The 15,714-nt window shown below is 46.5% G+C and overlaps 1 protein-coding gene across 9 annotated transcripts in view; it reads left to right on the plus strand.

Moving 5' to 3' along the window:
* The window catches only part of LOC110499758 (oxysterol-binding protein-related protein 8), a 124,716-nt gene that overhangs the window by 27,086 nt on the left and 81,916 nt on the right, over positions 1 to 15,714 (plus strand). For 2 of the 9 annotated variants that reach the window (XM_090213556.1, XM_090213557.1), the window contains exon 1: positions 1,024 to 1,453. The exons of 5 other annotated variants lie outside the window; for them this stretch is intronic. In XM_090213556.1, the coding sequence (XP_090069682.1) occupies positions 1,090 to 1,453 (364 nt within the window). In that variant the 5' untranslated portion in view covers positions 1,024 to 1,089. Of the gene's footprint in view, positions 1 to 1,023; positions 1,454 to 15,714 lie in introns of those variants that run through there. 2 more of the 9 variants (XM_090213560.1, XM_090213562.1) reach the window with 2 other exon arrangements.

The following is a 15,714-nucleotide window of genomic DNA, read 5'->3' on the forward strand; positions in this document are numbered from 1 at the left end:
AGTTTAACCCTGACTTCAGAACAGGGCCTTCAATGTAACCCTGACTTCAGAACAGGGCTTTCAGTGTAACCCTGACTTCAAAACGGGGCTTTCAGTGTAACCCTGACTTCAAAACAGGGCTTTCAGTGTAACCCTGACTTCAAAACGGGGCTTTCAGTGTAACCCTGACTTCAAAACGGGGCTTTCAGTGTAACCCTGACTTCAAAACAGGGCTTTTAGTGTAACCCTGACTTCAAAACGGGGCTTTCAGTGTAACCCTGACTTCAGAACAGGGCTTTCAGTGTAACCCTGACTTCAAAACGGGGCTTTCGGTGTAACCCTGACTTCAAAACAGGGCTTTCAGTGTAACCCTGACTTCAAAACAGGGCTTTCAGTGTAACCCTGACTTCAAAACGGGGCTTTCAGTGTGGTCTTAAGCCCCTGACACCAGACCACGTTAGGCCCTCTGTCTATGCTCCTACTATCTGTCTCTTTTCTCCTTGAAATTCCGATCCCCTTTAAAGAATAATAAAATAAAACAGGGCCTTCGCTGTCCAAGTTAAGCATTCACCATGGTTCAATCTGTCCACCGTACCTCTACCTGCTTCACTCGCTCCTCCAGAGGCTCGTCTAGACCAGCCCAAATGAATGGCCTTTCCTTTAACCCAGTTGGCACTCTTCCAAGTTCACTTCTTTTTTGGCTTTTTTAGTTGCCCCATTGATCACTTCATTGTTGGCAAATGAAAACATATCGGGAGGAGAGGAAAGCCACACTGTCTTTGTGAAACCACTTAAGACATCGTCCCCTCCACGTCCCCTCATCGTCCCATCTTAACTTGTTTTCCCTGGTGGGTCTTTGACTCAGCAACCGAGAAAACGGAAGCATTAATGAGGCTGAAGCGAAGCTGAACACCTAGTCGGGCCGGAGTAACATGGTGATGGTCTGAGTCGGTTGTTGTGTCTCCATTGGTCGCTTGCTGGGGTGTTGGTTTTGCTTTTGATGGCTGAGGAAATCAGGTGCCCTGCTGGCAGTTATTGGTGCAGAAAGGCTTGGAATGAACGTAGACACATGGTGTCTGAGACAGTGTTGTTTTGATTTTGCGTGTGTGCATGAGTGGCAGCAAACCAACAGACAAAAGGGATACATTAGAGAGAATCAGAGTTACTGCGGGAAAACTAAAGGAGCTTTCTCAGAAGAGAGCTAGCATACACAGGAAGATAAAAGGAGGGAGAATAAACAAGGGGGAGAGAGGGAGGGGTTGTGTGTGTACGAGAGAGCAAAAGACAGAACAGAATGCTCACCATGGTAGCAGGAGAGAGAGAGGGAGGGACTTGTGCTCTCCAGCACGCTGTCTCTCGTTCCCTCTCCCTCTTCTCTCCAGTGTGTGTGAGAGAGCTCAGTTGTTGGTCGTACCAGGGCTAGTCCTGTCACGCAGCAGCAGCAGCCACGTCACCGCCAGGCAGCCGTCACAAGGTATGCATTTCCTCTCCTCTCTCAGAGCAAAACTAACACTGCCTTTCTGTCAAAGAAACACAAGAAAGAACAGTGGGTGGAGGATGTTGAAGCTTAGCGGAAGCTTTGGGTTGTCTTGGATTGATATGTCAGTGGGTGTGTTCCTCTGCTTTCTTTGTTTGCAGTTTGTATGCCACATACCGAGAATTGTAGTTCCACTAGTAATGTCATTATTATTTTGCTGCTGAACATGGGGAGTTGAGTTGTTCCACTGTATCTGCTTGTTTGTTGATGACTGTGTAGACACTGACTGCCTTCAGATCACAAACTTGGAAGAGTGCCTAGCTAGCCTAGGCATGCTAGTATGTGTACCCTGCTAGCATCTGAAGCTAACAGAGATACTATCCTGTCATCTGGACAGCACAGCTGTGCGCTAACAATGGACAGCACAGCTGTGCGCTAACAATGTTATCAGTGTTATCTTGTAGCAACGTTAGCATCACTCTGTTCAGTCCATTTCCTTTGTATGCTGTTGGGGAAATGCTGAATGGGGATTGCTGGGCTGAGAACTGATTGCCAAGAAGTTGTGGATTAATCATAGACTGAGCTTCCCTGTGGCTTGTTTACTAGCTAGGGTCATGGAAGCAAGGTAGAAACAGAGAGAGTATTATACCTTACAGAACTATCTATAAGACGAGATACTCCCAGGTACAAAGTATGTGGACCCCTGCTTGTCGAACATCTTATTCCAAAGTCATGGGCGTTAATATGGAGTTGTTCCCCCCTTTGCTGCCACAGCAGCCTCCACTCTTCTGGGAAGGCTTTCCACTAGAACATGTGCTGCAAGGACTTGCTTCCATTCAGTCAAGAGCGTTAGTGAGTTCTGGCGCTGATGTTGGGTGATTAGGTCTGGTTCGCAGTCTGTGTTCCAATTCTTCCCAAAGTTGTTCGATGGGGTTAAGTTCAGGGCTTTGTGCAGGCCAGTCAAGTTCACACAATCTCGACAAACCATTTCTGTATGGACCTCGCTTTGTGTACGTACGGGGGCATTGACATGCTGAAACAGGAAAGGGCCTTCCCCAAACTGTTGCCACAAAGTTGAAAGGACAGAATCGTCTAGAATGTCATTGTATACTGTAGTGTTAAGATGTCCCTTCACTGGAACTAAGGGGTCTAGCGTGAACCATGAAAAACAGCCCCAGACCATTATTCCTCCTCCACCAAACTTTACAATTAGCACTATGCATTCGGGCAGGTAGCGTTCTCCTGGCATCCGCCAAACCCATATTCGTCTGTCAGACTGCCAGATGGTGAACCGTGATTCATCACTCCAGAGAACGGGTTTCTACTGCTCCAGCGAGCTTTACACCACTCCAGCCGACACTTGGCATTGCACATGGTGATCTTAGGCTTGTGTACGGCTGCTCGACTATGGAACCCATTTCATGAAGCTCCCGACAAACAGTTATTTTGCTGACGTTGCTTCCAGAGGCAGTTTGGAACTTGGTAGTGAGTTTTGCAACCAAGGACAGACTATTTTTACTCGCTCCGCGTTTCAGCACTCAGCGGTCCAGTTCTGTGAGCTTGTGTGGCCTACCACTTCGAGGCTGAGCCGTTGTTACTCCTAGACGTTTCCACTTTACAATAACAGCATTTACAGCTGATTGGGGCAGCTCTAGCAGGGCAGACATTTTACGAACTCACTTGTTGGAAAGGTGGCATCCTATGGCGATGCCACGTTGAAAGTCACTGAGCTCTTCAGTATTTTTTTATATTTTTATTTAACCTTTATTTAACTAGGCAAGTCAGTTAAGAACAAATTCATATTTATAGTGACGGCCTACCAATGATGGCCTACCAAAAGGCAAAAGGGATTAAAAAAATACTAATAAATACAATATAAATATTGGACAGAACACACATCACATCAAGAGAGACAACACTACATAAAGAGAGACCTAAGACAACAACATAGCAAGGCAGCAACACATGACAACACAGTATGGTAGCAACACAACATCATAATAACATGGTAGCAGCACAACACATGGTACAGTCATTATTGGACACAGACAACAGCACAAAGGGCAAGAAGGTAGAGACAACAATACATCACACAAAGCAGCCACAACAGTATGGGCCATTCTACTGTCAATGGTTGTCTATGGAGATTGCATGGCTGTGTGCTCGATTTTAGACACCTGTCAGCAACGGTGTGGCTGAAATAGCCGAATCCACTAATTTGAAGGGGTGTCCACACAGTTCTGGAACGTATCTAGAAGACTATTTACTCTGTGTCAATCAGTTACTTTATAAGTAGTTTATCACCATGAGGAAGTTGTTTTGGGGTCTCCGTTACGCACGAATGCCGTTCATTAGTGCTTTCCCAGCAATGGCTGCTGCTAAGACCCAACCGGGAGGGAGTTTTGGCTCAGCAGAGACATTGGTTATATAGTGCCCTACGTTTGACCGGTGTCTATAGACACTATGTAGGGAATAGGTTGTCATTTAGGACGCTACCATTGAACAGTCTGGGTCTGAGTGTGTGTAATCAGATTGTTAGCATTAGACCGGTTGCACTGTGTACATTGATTGGGAGCGTGAGGGGATTGGTCAAATGACTCTTCTTCTCTGAGAGTAGGGTGTCTTTGGATTGGGTGACAGCACTGGCAGCGCTTTTACTGACCAATAGGGTTATAACGGTGACCTGGCAGAGCTCTTGCTAACCAATAGGGTTGTAACGGTGACCTGGCAGAGCTCTTGCTGACCAATAGGGTTGTAACGGTGACCTGGCAGAGCTCTTGCTGACCAATAAGGTTGTAACGGTGACCTGGCAGAGCTCTTGCTGACCAATAGGGTTGTAACGGTGACCTGGCAGAGCTCTTGCTGACCAATAGGGTTGTAACGGTGACCTGGCAGAGCTCTTGCTGACCAACAGGGTTGTAACGGTGACCTGGCAGAGCTCTTTCTGACCAACAGGGTTGTAACGGTGACCTGGCAGAGCTCTTGCTGACCAACAGGGTTGTAACGGTGACCTGGCAGAGCTCTTTCTGACCAACAGGGTTGTAACGGTGACCTGGCAGAGCTCTTTCTGACCAACAGGGTTGTAACGATGACCTGGCAGAGCTCTTTCTGACCAACAGGTTGTAACGGTGACCTGGCAGAGCTCTTGCTGACCAATAGGATTGTAACGGTGACCTGGCAGAGCTCTTGCTGACCAACAGGGTTGTAACGGTGACCTGGCAGAGCTCTTGCTGACCAACAGGGTTGTAACGGTGACCTGGCAGAGCTCTTTCTGACCAACAGGGTTGTAACGGTGACCATATAACTGCGGTAGTAAACACAGACCCAAGATAGGCTTCTGAAACCATTTTGAAGTCATACAGAAATGTCCAGAGGAAATGTGTCCTCTGCTGAAGCTGGATGGGTGGTACTTTAACTGAAAGTCTATATAGCACTTTAGGACTTTATATTGATTCCTATCTTGTGTTGACTCTGCAAAGCCACAACTGCTTGGTCTATAAGCACTCCTCTACATTCAACTAAAGGGTGTACTATGTGCAGGACAGAAACAGGTGGTGAGATGGGGTTTTGGTGTGAAGTTTCCTGTCTGATGTTTCCAGCTACGTCAGGCCTTTTGTTGTGAGAGTTAACAATCAAACCAATCATCAGAAAGAACCGAGAACCAAGGGGATAGAATCAGGAAGCCTTTGATGGATATCAAGCCATTATCTCAGTTTGCATTTGATATGAGCTTGAATGCGAGCAGAGGAAGCTCAACAGTCCAGAGGTGATAACCTGTCAAAATGTCCATATTGTCATAGACACCTGAATCCAGGCCTTGTTCTGTTGTTCACATCCCCTCTGTCATCCCCCTGTCATTCCCTCTGTCATCCATGGCTGTTCATCCTCTCTTCAACCTCCTCCAGTTCTTCCTCGCTCATCTCTCTCTTATCGCTACAGCCCCTCCCATCACCCTCTACCTCCAGGGTGGACGTGTCTGTCATCTCCAGACTGTCATTGAGCCTATCCCTCCGGACCCCCAGCATCGGACCCCCAGCATCGGACCCCCAGCAGAGCTGAAACTCTAGTCTATTCTGGGTCTGAGACAGTTCACCTGGGAGGTTGTTCTCCCTCTTTGAGGTCTGGCCATAGTCCAGGAAATGGCGAGGCTGTCTCACTAGGTGGCGGATTAAGGTAAAGTTGCCCCTATATGCTGATCTTGGGTCAGTTTTGCATTTCCCCCACACTTGGTTAATGTTAGGATTGGGGAGTGGGAAGCTGATCCAAGATCTGTACCTAGGGGGAACTTCACCTCAGAGGCTCACCAGGCACCCTATGGCGGCGGGTGTTGATCTGAAGACACCACCCTCCGCTCATCCCTCATAAAAGATGGAACACCGGAGGAGGAACTGACCCCCGTCTCACAGGGAGGGATATTCTATACATTGGCCTCTTGGTCTCCCCTTCCACCTTCCCCAGAGCCTGGGTCGTAACTCGTGTTCATCATACACCATACGGAAGAAAACGTACTGAAACAGGGAGTTACTACCTGAACTTCTCCAATAAGAAACGTTCCTTTTTGTTTCCTGTTGCAAACTGTTTTCAAGCATTCTCCGCTGCCTGCCCTAATAAACACAACCCTGAACAAGAGGCCTGACATCTTTAGGTTCATTTCAGATATAAGAAAAGAGACGTTTGTGGTTTGTTAGCTGGCGTGTACTAGAGTACCCTGGTTTTCCTGTAGCTACTGTGTCTGTTTGGGTTTCCTGCTCCACCATGTTGGGCTGACTTCGCTTCCTCCACCGCCTTGTCCCAGTTGCTCTGAGGTCAATGATAACATGCCTCTGTCTGCAATCTGATAAACACTGTTCCAAGCTAGGAATACATCCCAGATAACTGTGTCCTCACTATTTGGCCATGCTAGTAAGTACAGTCCCTAACAGTAACTCATAACTCCTGTCCTTGGTAGCATTGGCCATTTAGTGATTGACACCCACAGCCCGTGAAACACGGACAACACCTCTCGGCCGAGGCACCATGACCTAAATCTATCACCCTGGGAAGCAGGTCGATGATGCATCACCACCTCCGCAAGGCGGTTTCAGGCACATCCCCAATTTCCACTTTGCCAGCATCCCTCCCTGTTGGCATGAGGCCTTAATATCCAGTTCATCTCTGTCTCCCTCCTCAGAGTAGACAGTGTGGAGCTCTCTGCTCGCTCTCCACGGCTTGTCCCCTGTGTGATAGCTCTCCACTGGGTTATCAGACGTGTGGAGCTCTCTGCTCGCTCTCCACGGCTTGTCCCCTGTGTGATAGCTCTCCTCTGGGTTGTCAGACGTGTGGAGCTCTCTGCTCGCTCTCCACGGCTTGTCCCCTGTGTGATAGCTCTCCTCTGGGTTATCAGACGTGTGGAGTGAGATTGTTGCTGACACCTCACCACACACCATCAGTTCTCTCTTACAGCCATGAGCAGTCCCAGGTTGCATCTGAAATGGCCCCCTATTCCCTTCTGTCTAGAGCCCCATGGCCCCTGGCCATAAGTAGTGCACTACGTAAGGAATAGGGTGCGATTTGAGATGAAGTACTAGTTCCATCACCTCAGTGCCAACACCTATCTGTCTCTTTCTGGCCCTGCCTGGACTTCCTGTGTAGGCCTGCCCCCACAGTCAGGGAGCTTTTCTAAAACTTTTAAGGTGAGCTCCCTCTTCTGGACTTTCTCAGTGAGAGATTATTCAAATTCAACAGGAGTTCAATGAGTCAGCGCTTGTCGAGACATTTCAAGTCAACTTTTGTTCAACTTGTTTTGTTCCTCACCATTGTGTGGGACGTTGAAACGTCATTTGATATAATGATACAGTACCGCCATGTCCAGTCAAAGTCAAACAGAGAATTGTTTTTACTTTGTCCTTAGTTGTGTTTTGTCAATTGTGTTTGTTGACTGGTGCTTGGCTCTGGTGGTGGCTGTGGACAGTATATTGGCTGTGGACAGTATCTTGGCTGGGTGTCGGTGACTCTGAGGGCCTCCCTGTCACGTGTGTTGAGTGTTTTTATTTATGGGGGCTGTCAGTGCTTTTCTACACCGGCTGTAAATCAGGAGAGTAGCCCTTCCCCCTGCTCAGTGGCCAAGCCAGCCTGAGTCAGACCCTCAAGCCTCCTCTCCCCAGGCTCCAGCCCTCCTCTCCCCAGGCTCCAGCCCTCCTCTCCCCAGGCTCCAGCCCTCCTCGCCCCAGCCCTCCTCTCCCCAGGCTCCAGCCCTCCTCTCCCCAGGCTCCAGCCCTCCTCTCCCCAGGCTCCAGCCCTCCTTGCCCCAGCCCTCCTCTCCCCAGGCTCCAGTCCTCCTCTCCCCAGGATCCAGCCCTCCTCTTCCCAGGCTCCAGCCCTCCTCGCCCCAGCCCTCCTCTCCCCAGGTTCCAGCCCTCCTCTCCCCAGGCTCCAGCCCTCCTCTCCCCAGGCTCCAGCCCTCCTCTCCCCAGGCTCCAGCCCTCCTCCACCAACAGGATATCTGTAATTTCCCATGATGAGAAAACGTCCCTTACTTTAATGCTTGCGCTTCCACTGGTTTCATACTGTAAAGCACGGCAGAGAAAGATAGGTGTGTGCGCACAAGGGTAGAGAGATCATTGGATAGTGGATGCACTTCTGTATCTCCAAACCTTTCCAAATCACTATTATCTGGCTTTAGAGTTAGCCTTGACTATATTGACCTCTAACTTTAGAGGTCAGTTTTGCCTTTTAGATGTTCCCTGCCTTCTAGACTTTAAAATAATCCCTGCCCTTTTGTACCTGATGACATAAATGGTTAGTCTGGTGGTGTTGACCAGGCTTGATGTAAATGGTTAGTCTGGTGCTGTTGACCAGACTTGATGTAAATGGTTAGTCTGGTGCTGTTGACCAGACTTGATGTAAATGGTTAGTCTGGTGGTGCTGACCAGGCTTGATGTAAATGGTTAGTCTGTTGGTGCTGACCAGGCTTGATGTAAATGGTTAGTCTGGTGGTGCTGACCAGGCTTGATGTAAATGGTTAGTCTGGTGGTGCTGACCAGGCTTGATGTAAATAGTTAGTCTGGTGCTGTTGACCAGGCTTGATGTAAATGGTTAGTCTGGTGGTGTTGACCAGGCTTGATGTAAATGGTTAGTCTGGTGGTGTTGACCAGGCTTGATGTAAATGGTTAGTCTGTTGGTGCTGACCAGGCTTGATGTAAATGGTTAGTCTGTTGGTGCTGACCAGGCTTGATGTAAATGGTTAGTCTGGTGCTGTTGACCAGGCTTGATGTAAATGGTTAGTCTGGTGGTGCTGACCAGGCTTGATGTAAATGGTTAGTCTGGTGGTGCTGACCAGGCTTGATGTAAATGGTTAGTCTGGTGGTGCTGACCAGGCTTGATGTAAATGGTTAGTATGGTGGTGCTGACCAGGCTTGATGTAAATGGTTAGTCTGGTGCTGTTGACCAGGCTTGATGTAAATGGTTAGTCTGGTGGTGCTGACCAGGCTTGATGTAAATGGTTAGTCTGGTGGTGTTGACCAGGCTTGATGTAAATGGTTAGTCTGGTGGTGCTGACCAGGCTTGATGTAAATGGTTAGTCTGGTGGTGTTTACCAGGCTTCAATGCCTCTCCTGCCTTACTGCAGTGCCAGAGTGTTGACTTTGCAGTCATGTGGATCGCTGACCCATGTGGATCCATTTGTCTAATGTTTGACAGAGAAGCTTCTTGAGTGTTTTTTCACGAGGCTGACAGCGGTAGTCTGGAAAGCACATGAACCTGCTGAGGGAGGGGTTTTGACTAGCGTTTAACTAGCGACCTCAGGCACAGTCTGTCTGCTTTGTTTGGCCTTCTGAGGTCGTTACCACAGCTCTAAATGTCCTGTTAGACCACATACACAGAATGGTCCTGGAAGGTGTTCAAGGTGTATGTATCAAGCTTCTTACAGTAGAAGAGCTGATCTAGGATCAGGTGCCTCCTGTCTACTGAGTGCAAACTTGAACGTTGTGAAAATTCTGTGCAACTTCCGGCGCACATTTACTGTGAACACTGAGGCTGTACCCTCTTTAATCTACTTGTCTTTCAGACAAGGAGGTGAGTGAAAATGTTGTTTGATGCAAGAAACCACTTTACAAATTAAAATATATTTATATTCCCATACCATTATTACAAATGATACTACCTTTTACTTATTGGCTACTTAGCTCATTCAAGACCGTCTCAAAACACTTGTCCTTTTAACACATACAAAACAGTCCAGTTCAAAGTGAGTGGCACAGATCCATATATGGCAATGGCTATTTGCATGTAGGCCTACTGCAGTTCTGATTGGTTATGTCGCACAGGTCTATGTAGAGTAGGAGCCTGAGCCATACTGCAATAGAATCCTACTCCAATGCACTCTCCTGACAACTACATCTCTTGCACAGTTCATTTTGCATGCTAAGTCTTGTGTATTTTCTTTTCTTTTTCTGAATTTTACATTGAAAGTGACTAATTGCATTGATTCGATCACATTTGCCACAGTATAGCGAAACGTTGACAGTGTTAACTAAAGGGGAATATAATGAGATGCCATTTGGGAAGGAGTCTTGCTACTTTGATGGGGTGTGTTTTCAGGCTCCGTTGCCAGCGTTCCATCACGCCCAAGTGGGCATGGAGAGACAAAGGAAGCACCACAGGAAGCAGTGGAAAGTGGTCAGGACTCTGAGCAAAGGATCCTGGGATAGATAGGGTCGATAGGCCCCCAACCAACATTCAATCAGAGCGGGCGGTGGAAACCTGACCAGCAGAGCCACGGGAATGTACATCAATCTAACACTCTCACCCGCTGGCACTCTCCAGTCCCTAAGAAACCTCTCTCTCGCTCTCTCACATGACTCCTACAATCTCCCAAAAAATATAGCATGCCCTCAAAGTTATTTATAACACCCAGGACATTAACCGCGACAATAACAAGCTATTTTGACTTTGGCGAGCAGCAGCGCTACTGATTAACCAAATGAAAGACACTTTGTCAGAAATGTCTTTCTACAAGCCACATCAGGACGAGTCCGTCAGATGGTTTCCATGTGTTTGATAATGTTGCGATCCCTCCATTCCAGACATCATTATGAGCTGTCCTCCCCTCACCAGCCTCTGAAAGCAGTACAAGTACAAGCTGTGCTGCTGGCCTTATTGCCTCCTTGTCCAGGAATGTTTACAGGAAGTTCATTACACATTAATGACACGAACCCAGAGGGGAACACTATCTGGCTGCAGGCATGTGATCACTGAGTCCTCCGTTCAGAGGCATGAGAAAAGCCAGGGCCTCTGGTGTTTCCAGCCACTCAGAAACTGAAGCACATTACCATTTTTATTAGAACCTCTTCTTTCATGTGATTTTAGAGGTGTTTAGGGACATTTTGGAATGAGAGAGACGGGAAGTGAACCAAGCCTTTCTGTGAGCCATACCGCCTTGTTAGGTATCCCTGCTCTGGATAGGGTGCACGCTAGCTGTTGAGTGAAAATACTGATCTTGGGTCAGTTTTGCATTTTCCCCACTTATGGTTAAGGTTTGAATTGGTGGAGGGGACACTGATCCTAGATCTGTACCTAAGATAAACTTAAAACCGGCGCATGCACAGTAATGGTGCCTGATAAACATTATTTGTTTAGTTTCCTTGATCCTGGACGAGCCCCAAATATGTTACGGCCCAAGTTATCTACGTTACAATACATGAACCACAAAACAAACCATTGACCGATATGAAGAAACGCCACACAACCCTGGCTGAGTAAGATGGATGCTCCTCTGGCTTTGCTCCCACACACACACACACTTTCTTCCCTGGAGGGACTCACACACCGTTAACTTGTACACAGCCCCTGGGAGGAAGAGTAGCCATGCCCTATCACTCTCACTGGGCTCTGCCGTAGCAAACAGCTGCTGATGACTCTGCAGTCTGCTGGTTGTAGCATTCTGTGTTGCTAGCGAACCCCGCACCTCTAGGTGCTTCATTTGACCTACCCCGCACCTCTAGCGCTTCATTTGACCTACCCCGCACCTCTAGCGCTTCATTTGACCTACCCCGCACCTCTAGCGCTTCATTTGACCTACCCCGCACCTCTAGCGCTTCATTTGACCTACCCCGCACCTCTAGTGCTTCATTTGACCTACCCTGCACCTCTAGCGCTTCATTTGACTTACCCCTCACCTCTAAAGCTTAATTTGACCTACCCCGCACCTCTAGTGCTTCATTTGACCTACCCCGCACCTCTAGCACTTCATTTGACCTACCCCGCACCTCTAGCACTTAATTTGACCTACCCCTTACCTCTAAAGCTTCATTTGACCTACCCCGCACCTCTAGCGCTTCATTTGACCTACCCCTCACCTCTAGTGCTTCATTTGACCTACCCCGCACCTCTAGCGCTTCATTTGACCTACCCCTCACCTCTAAAGCTTCATTTGACCTACCCCGCACCTCTAGCGCTTCATTTGACCTACCCCGCACCTCTAGTGCTTCATTTGACCTACCCCGCACCTCTAGCGCTTCATTTGACCTACCCCTCACCTCTAAAGCTTCATTTGACCTACCCCTCCCCTCTAAAGCTTAATTTAACCTACCCATCCCCTCTAAAGCTTCATTTGACCTACCCCTCCCCTCTAAAGCTTCATTTGACCTACCCCTCCCCTCTAAAGCTTCATTTGACCTACCCCTCCCCTCTAAAGCCTCATTTGATCTCTCTTCCTACAGAGAAGAACTAGAAATGTTCCTTCCGTTTCTCTCGCCTTTCTTCTGTCTCCCTTTTTCATCCTATTCCCAGTGTTTGGACTACTTCTGACCAGGCCCATATATAAATAGTGCACTATATAGGAGATAGGGTGCATCCTGGGCCACTGCTGATGAGAGTGAGAGGTGTGTCATTGGACGGTCCACCGTGGGTAGTCTAAGACGATTATACAATGGCTTTGTCCCAAATACCACACTATTCCCTACAAAGTGCACTATGTAGGAAGGAAATCGGGTGGGACATATCAATCCCCTTAGATTAGATCAACAATATCATCCCATCAGGGGGTCAAATAAAAAAACTAAAGACACAATACATAATGACTGAATGATGGACAATAACATTCATATGAATAGTGCAATAGGCCACATCACTCCAAGTGTACATCACCATTGTTGACATCATCATTGTATACATCCCTCTATTGTTTACCTCGCTCTATTGTTTACCTCGCTCTATTGTTTACATCATTATATTGTTTACCTCGCTCTATTGTTTACCTCACTCTATTTTTTACCTTGCTCTATTGTTTACCCCGCTCTATTGTTTACCTTACTCTATTGTTTACCCCGCTCTATTGTTTACCTTACTCTATTGTTTACCTCGCTCTATTGTTTACCTTGCTCTATTGTTTACCTCGCTCCATGTTTACCTCGCTCTGTTGTTTACCTCGCTCTATTGTTTACCTCGCTCTATTGTTTACCTCACTCTATTGTTTACCTTGCTCTATTGTTTACCTCGCTCCATGTTTACATTGCTCTATTGTTTACATCACTATTGTTTACCTCGCTCCATGTTTACATTGCTCTATTGTTTACCTCGCTCTATTGTTTACCTCGCTCTATTGTTTACCTCGCTCCATGTTTACATTGCTCTATTGTTTACCTCGCTCCATGTTTACATTGCTCTATTGTTTACCTCGCTCTATTGTTTACCAAACTCTATTTACCTCACATTGCTCTATTGTTTACATCACTCTATTGTTTACCTCGCTCCATGTTTACATTGCTCTATTGTTTACCTCGCTCTATTGTTTACCTCGCTCTATTGTTTACCTCACTCTATTTACCTCACATTGCTCTGTTTACATCACTCTATTGTTTACCTCGCTCTATTGTTTACCTCGCTCTATTTTTTACATTGCTCCATGTTTACATCGCCCAATTGTTTACATCGCTCCGTGTTTACATTGCTCTATTGTTTACCTCGCTCTATTGTTTACCTCGCTCTATTGTTTACCTCACTCCATGTTTACATTGCTCTATTGTTTACCTCGCTCTATTGTTTACCACGCTCTATTGTTTACCTCGCTCTATTTTTTACATCGCTCCATGTTTACATCGCCCAATTGTTTACATCGCTCCGCGTTTGCATTGCTCCGCGTTTATATCGCTCCGTGTTTACATCACTCGATTGTTTACTTCGCTCTGTGGTTTACCTTTTTGTTGGCAGCCCTGTCTTTGACGGTATGAACATCTTACAGCGTGACATTTAAAGACTACCTCTCACACTGTCGGTGGATCATCTCTGTGTTGTTGTTGTTTAACCACTAGACTTGGCTTTCAGAAAAGATGTGGATCCTTAAGATACAGTGGAAAATGCCTCAGTGGGTGATCATACTGAACCAAGGGAAATGGGTCAGAGATGTGCTCCGAGTCATGTTTAAACATGATGTAATATGCCATGGCGTTCTGTCTCACACAAGTGCCTGTTCATCTGTTCTGGGGCAGGATGGAGGAAAACAGTTCAAGCCTAAGCCCTGAGATATTCACTCTCTCCCTGTGCTTGGGAAAATGCTAGGCTTCACATCGGGATGAAATGTAAAGTTTAAAGAAAATGCTGTGGTGGAAGATAAAAAAAAAAGTCTAGAAGCTACAGGAATGTGTCTAAATAGTCTCCTGAAGCAACACCACAAGTAGAGATGATACTGTTTTCATGAGTAAGGTAACATTGTCCCCAGGCCTAGACACTGATCTTGGGTCAGTTTTAAATTCACACTTATAGGAATTGGGGAAGGGGAAGCTGATCCTAGATCTGTACCGAGTGGAAACTCTGCTCAGTAATTCTTCAAAATCACTCTCTCTTATTTGCTGCATTTCAGTAGATGATACATCCTAACAGAAAGGTTAACCCAATGAGTCCCACCGCGATGCCGGCGCCATTTGGACTTCTAACCCCTTTTAAAGCTACAGACTTCTGGGTACCATTGGATTAGTAACTTTCTTCTGCATCCATTGGTACCAACCGTTAATTAGTCTGTGATTAACGGGGGCTGAGCTAGAGCAGTGTTTGTGAGACAAGATCTTTTTACAGGAACAACAGTCTGAATGGTTTGAGCAACAAACTATTAAAAGCTATCTAATAAAACGATTCTCACGACACGCACATGTAACATGTTTTGCTCTATGATGCTCACAAGCTACACAAGAGTGATTCATGGGTAATGGGCTCTTCTACGTAGAAGATCATAGGAAATCCCAGGACATAATGTCTATAATACTGTAATAAGCTCACATAGTCGCTGTCACAAACTCCAAAATCCACACAGTTGTCACTAACTAGTTGGATATTCATTTCCAACTGAGCAAACAGTTTATGTACTTCCAGCTTCATATCAATTCAGATTTGGTCTGTTTTTTGCTTTGGCGGCCATTGTTTTTTAAATGATTTCTTTGTCAATAAAACTCGTGAATGCAACTGTTTGCCAAATTGTTTTGTGTTTTACATGTAGCCCTGGTTCTCCTGAGATGTTGTTGTTGTTGTTGTTAAACACTTCATTTTGATGCTAAATACACTGAATAAAATATAAATGCAACCTGTACAGTGTTGGTACCATGTTTCATGAGCTGGAGAAAAGAAGATCCCAGAAATGTTCCATACGCACAAACAGCGTATTTCCCTCATATGTTGGGCACAAATTAGTTTACATCCATGTCAGTGAGCATTTCTCCTCTGCCAAGATAATCCATCCACCTGACAGGTGTGGCATATCAAGAAGCTGATTAAACAGCATGCTAATTACCTTGTGCTGGGGACAATAAAAGGCCACTTTAAAATGTGCAGTTTTGTCACAGCGTGCAATTGGAATGCTGACTGCAGGAATGTCTACCAGAGCTGTTGCCAGAGAATGTCATGTTAATTTATCTACTATGAGCTGCCTCCAACGTCATTTTAGAGAATTTGGCAGTACTTCCAACCAGCCTCACAACTGCAGATCACGTGTTACTGAGGAGTAGTTGTGGGGGAAAAACACACTCTGATTTGCTGGGCCTGGCTCACCAGTAGGGTGGGCCAGGCTCCACAGTAGGGTGGGCTGGCTACCCAGTGGGTGGGCCTATGCTCTCCTAGGCCCACCAATGGCTACGCCCCTTCCCAGTCATGTGAAATCCATAGATTAGGGCCTAATTAATTTATTTCCATTGACTGATTTTCTTATATGAACTGTAACTCAGTAAAATCTTTGAAATTGTTGCATGTTGCGTTTATATTTTTGTTCAGTATTTAAGGGCTGGACATGCAGATGA

Source organism: Oncorhynchus mykiss, chromosome 21, assembly GCF_057628025.1.
Source record: "Oncorhynchus mykiss isolate SJ-2025 chromosome 21, ASM5762802v1, whole genome shotgun sequence".
NCBI lineage: Eukaryota > Metazoa > Chordata > Actinopteri > Salmoniformes > Salmonidae > Oncorhynchus > Oncorhynchus mykiss.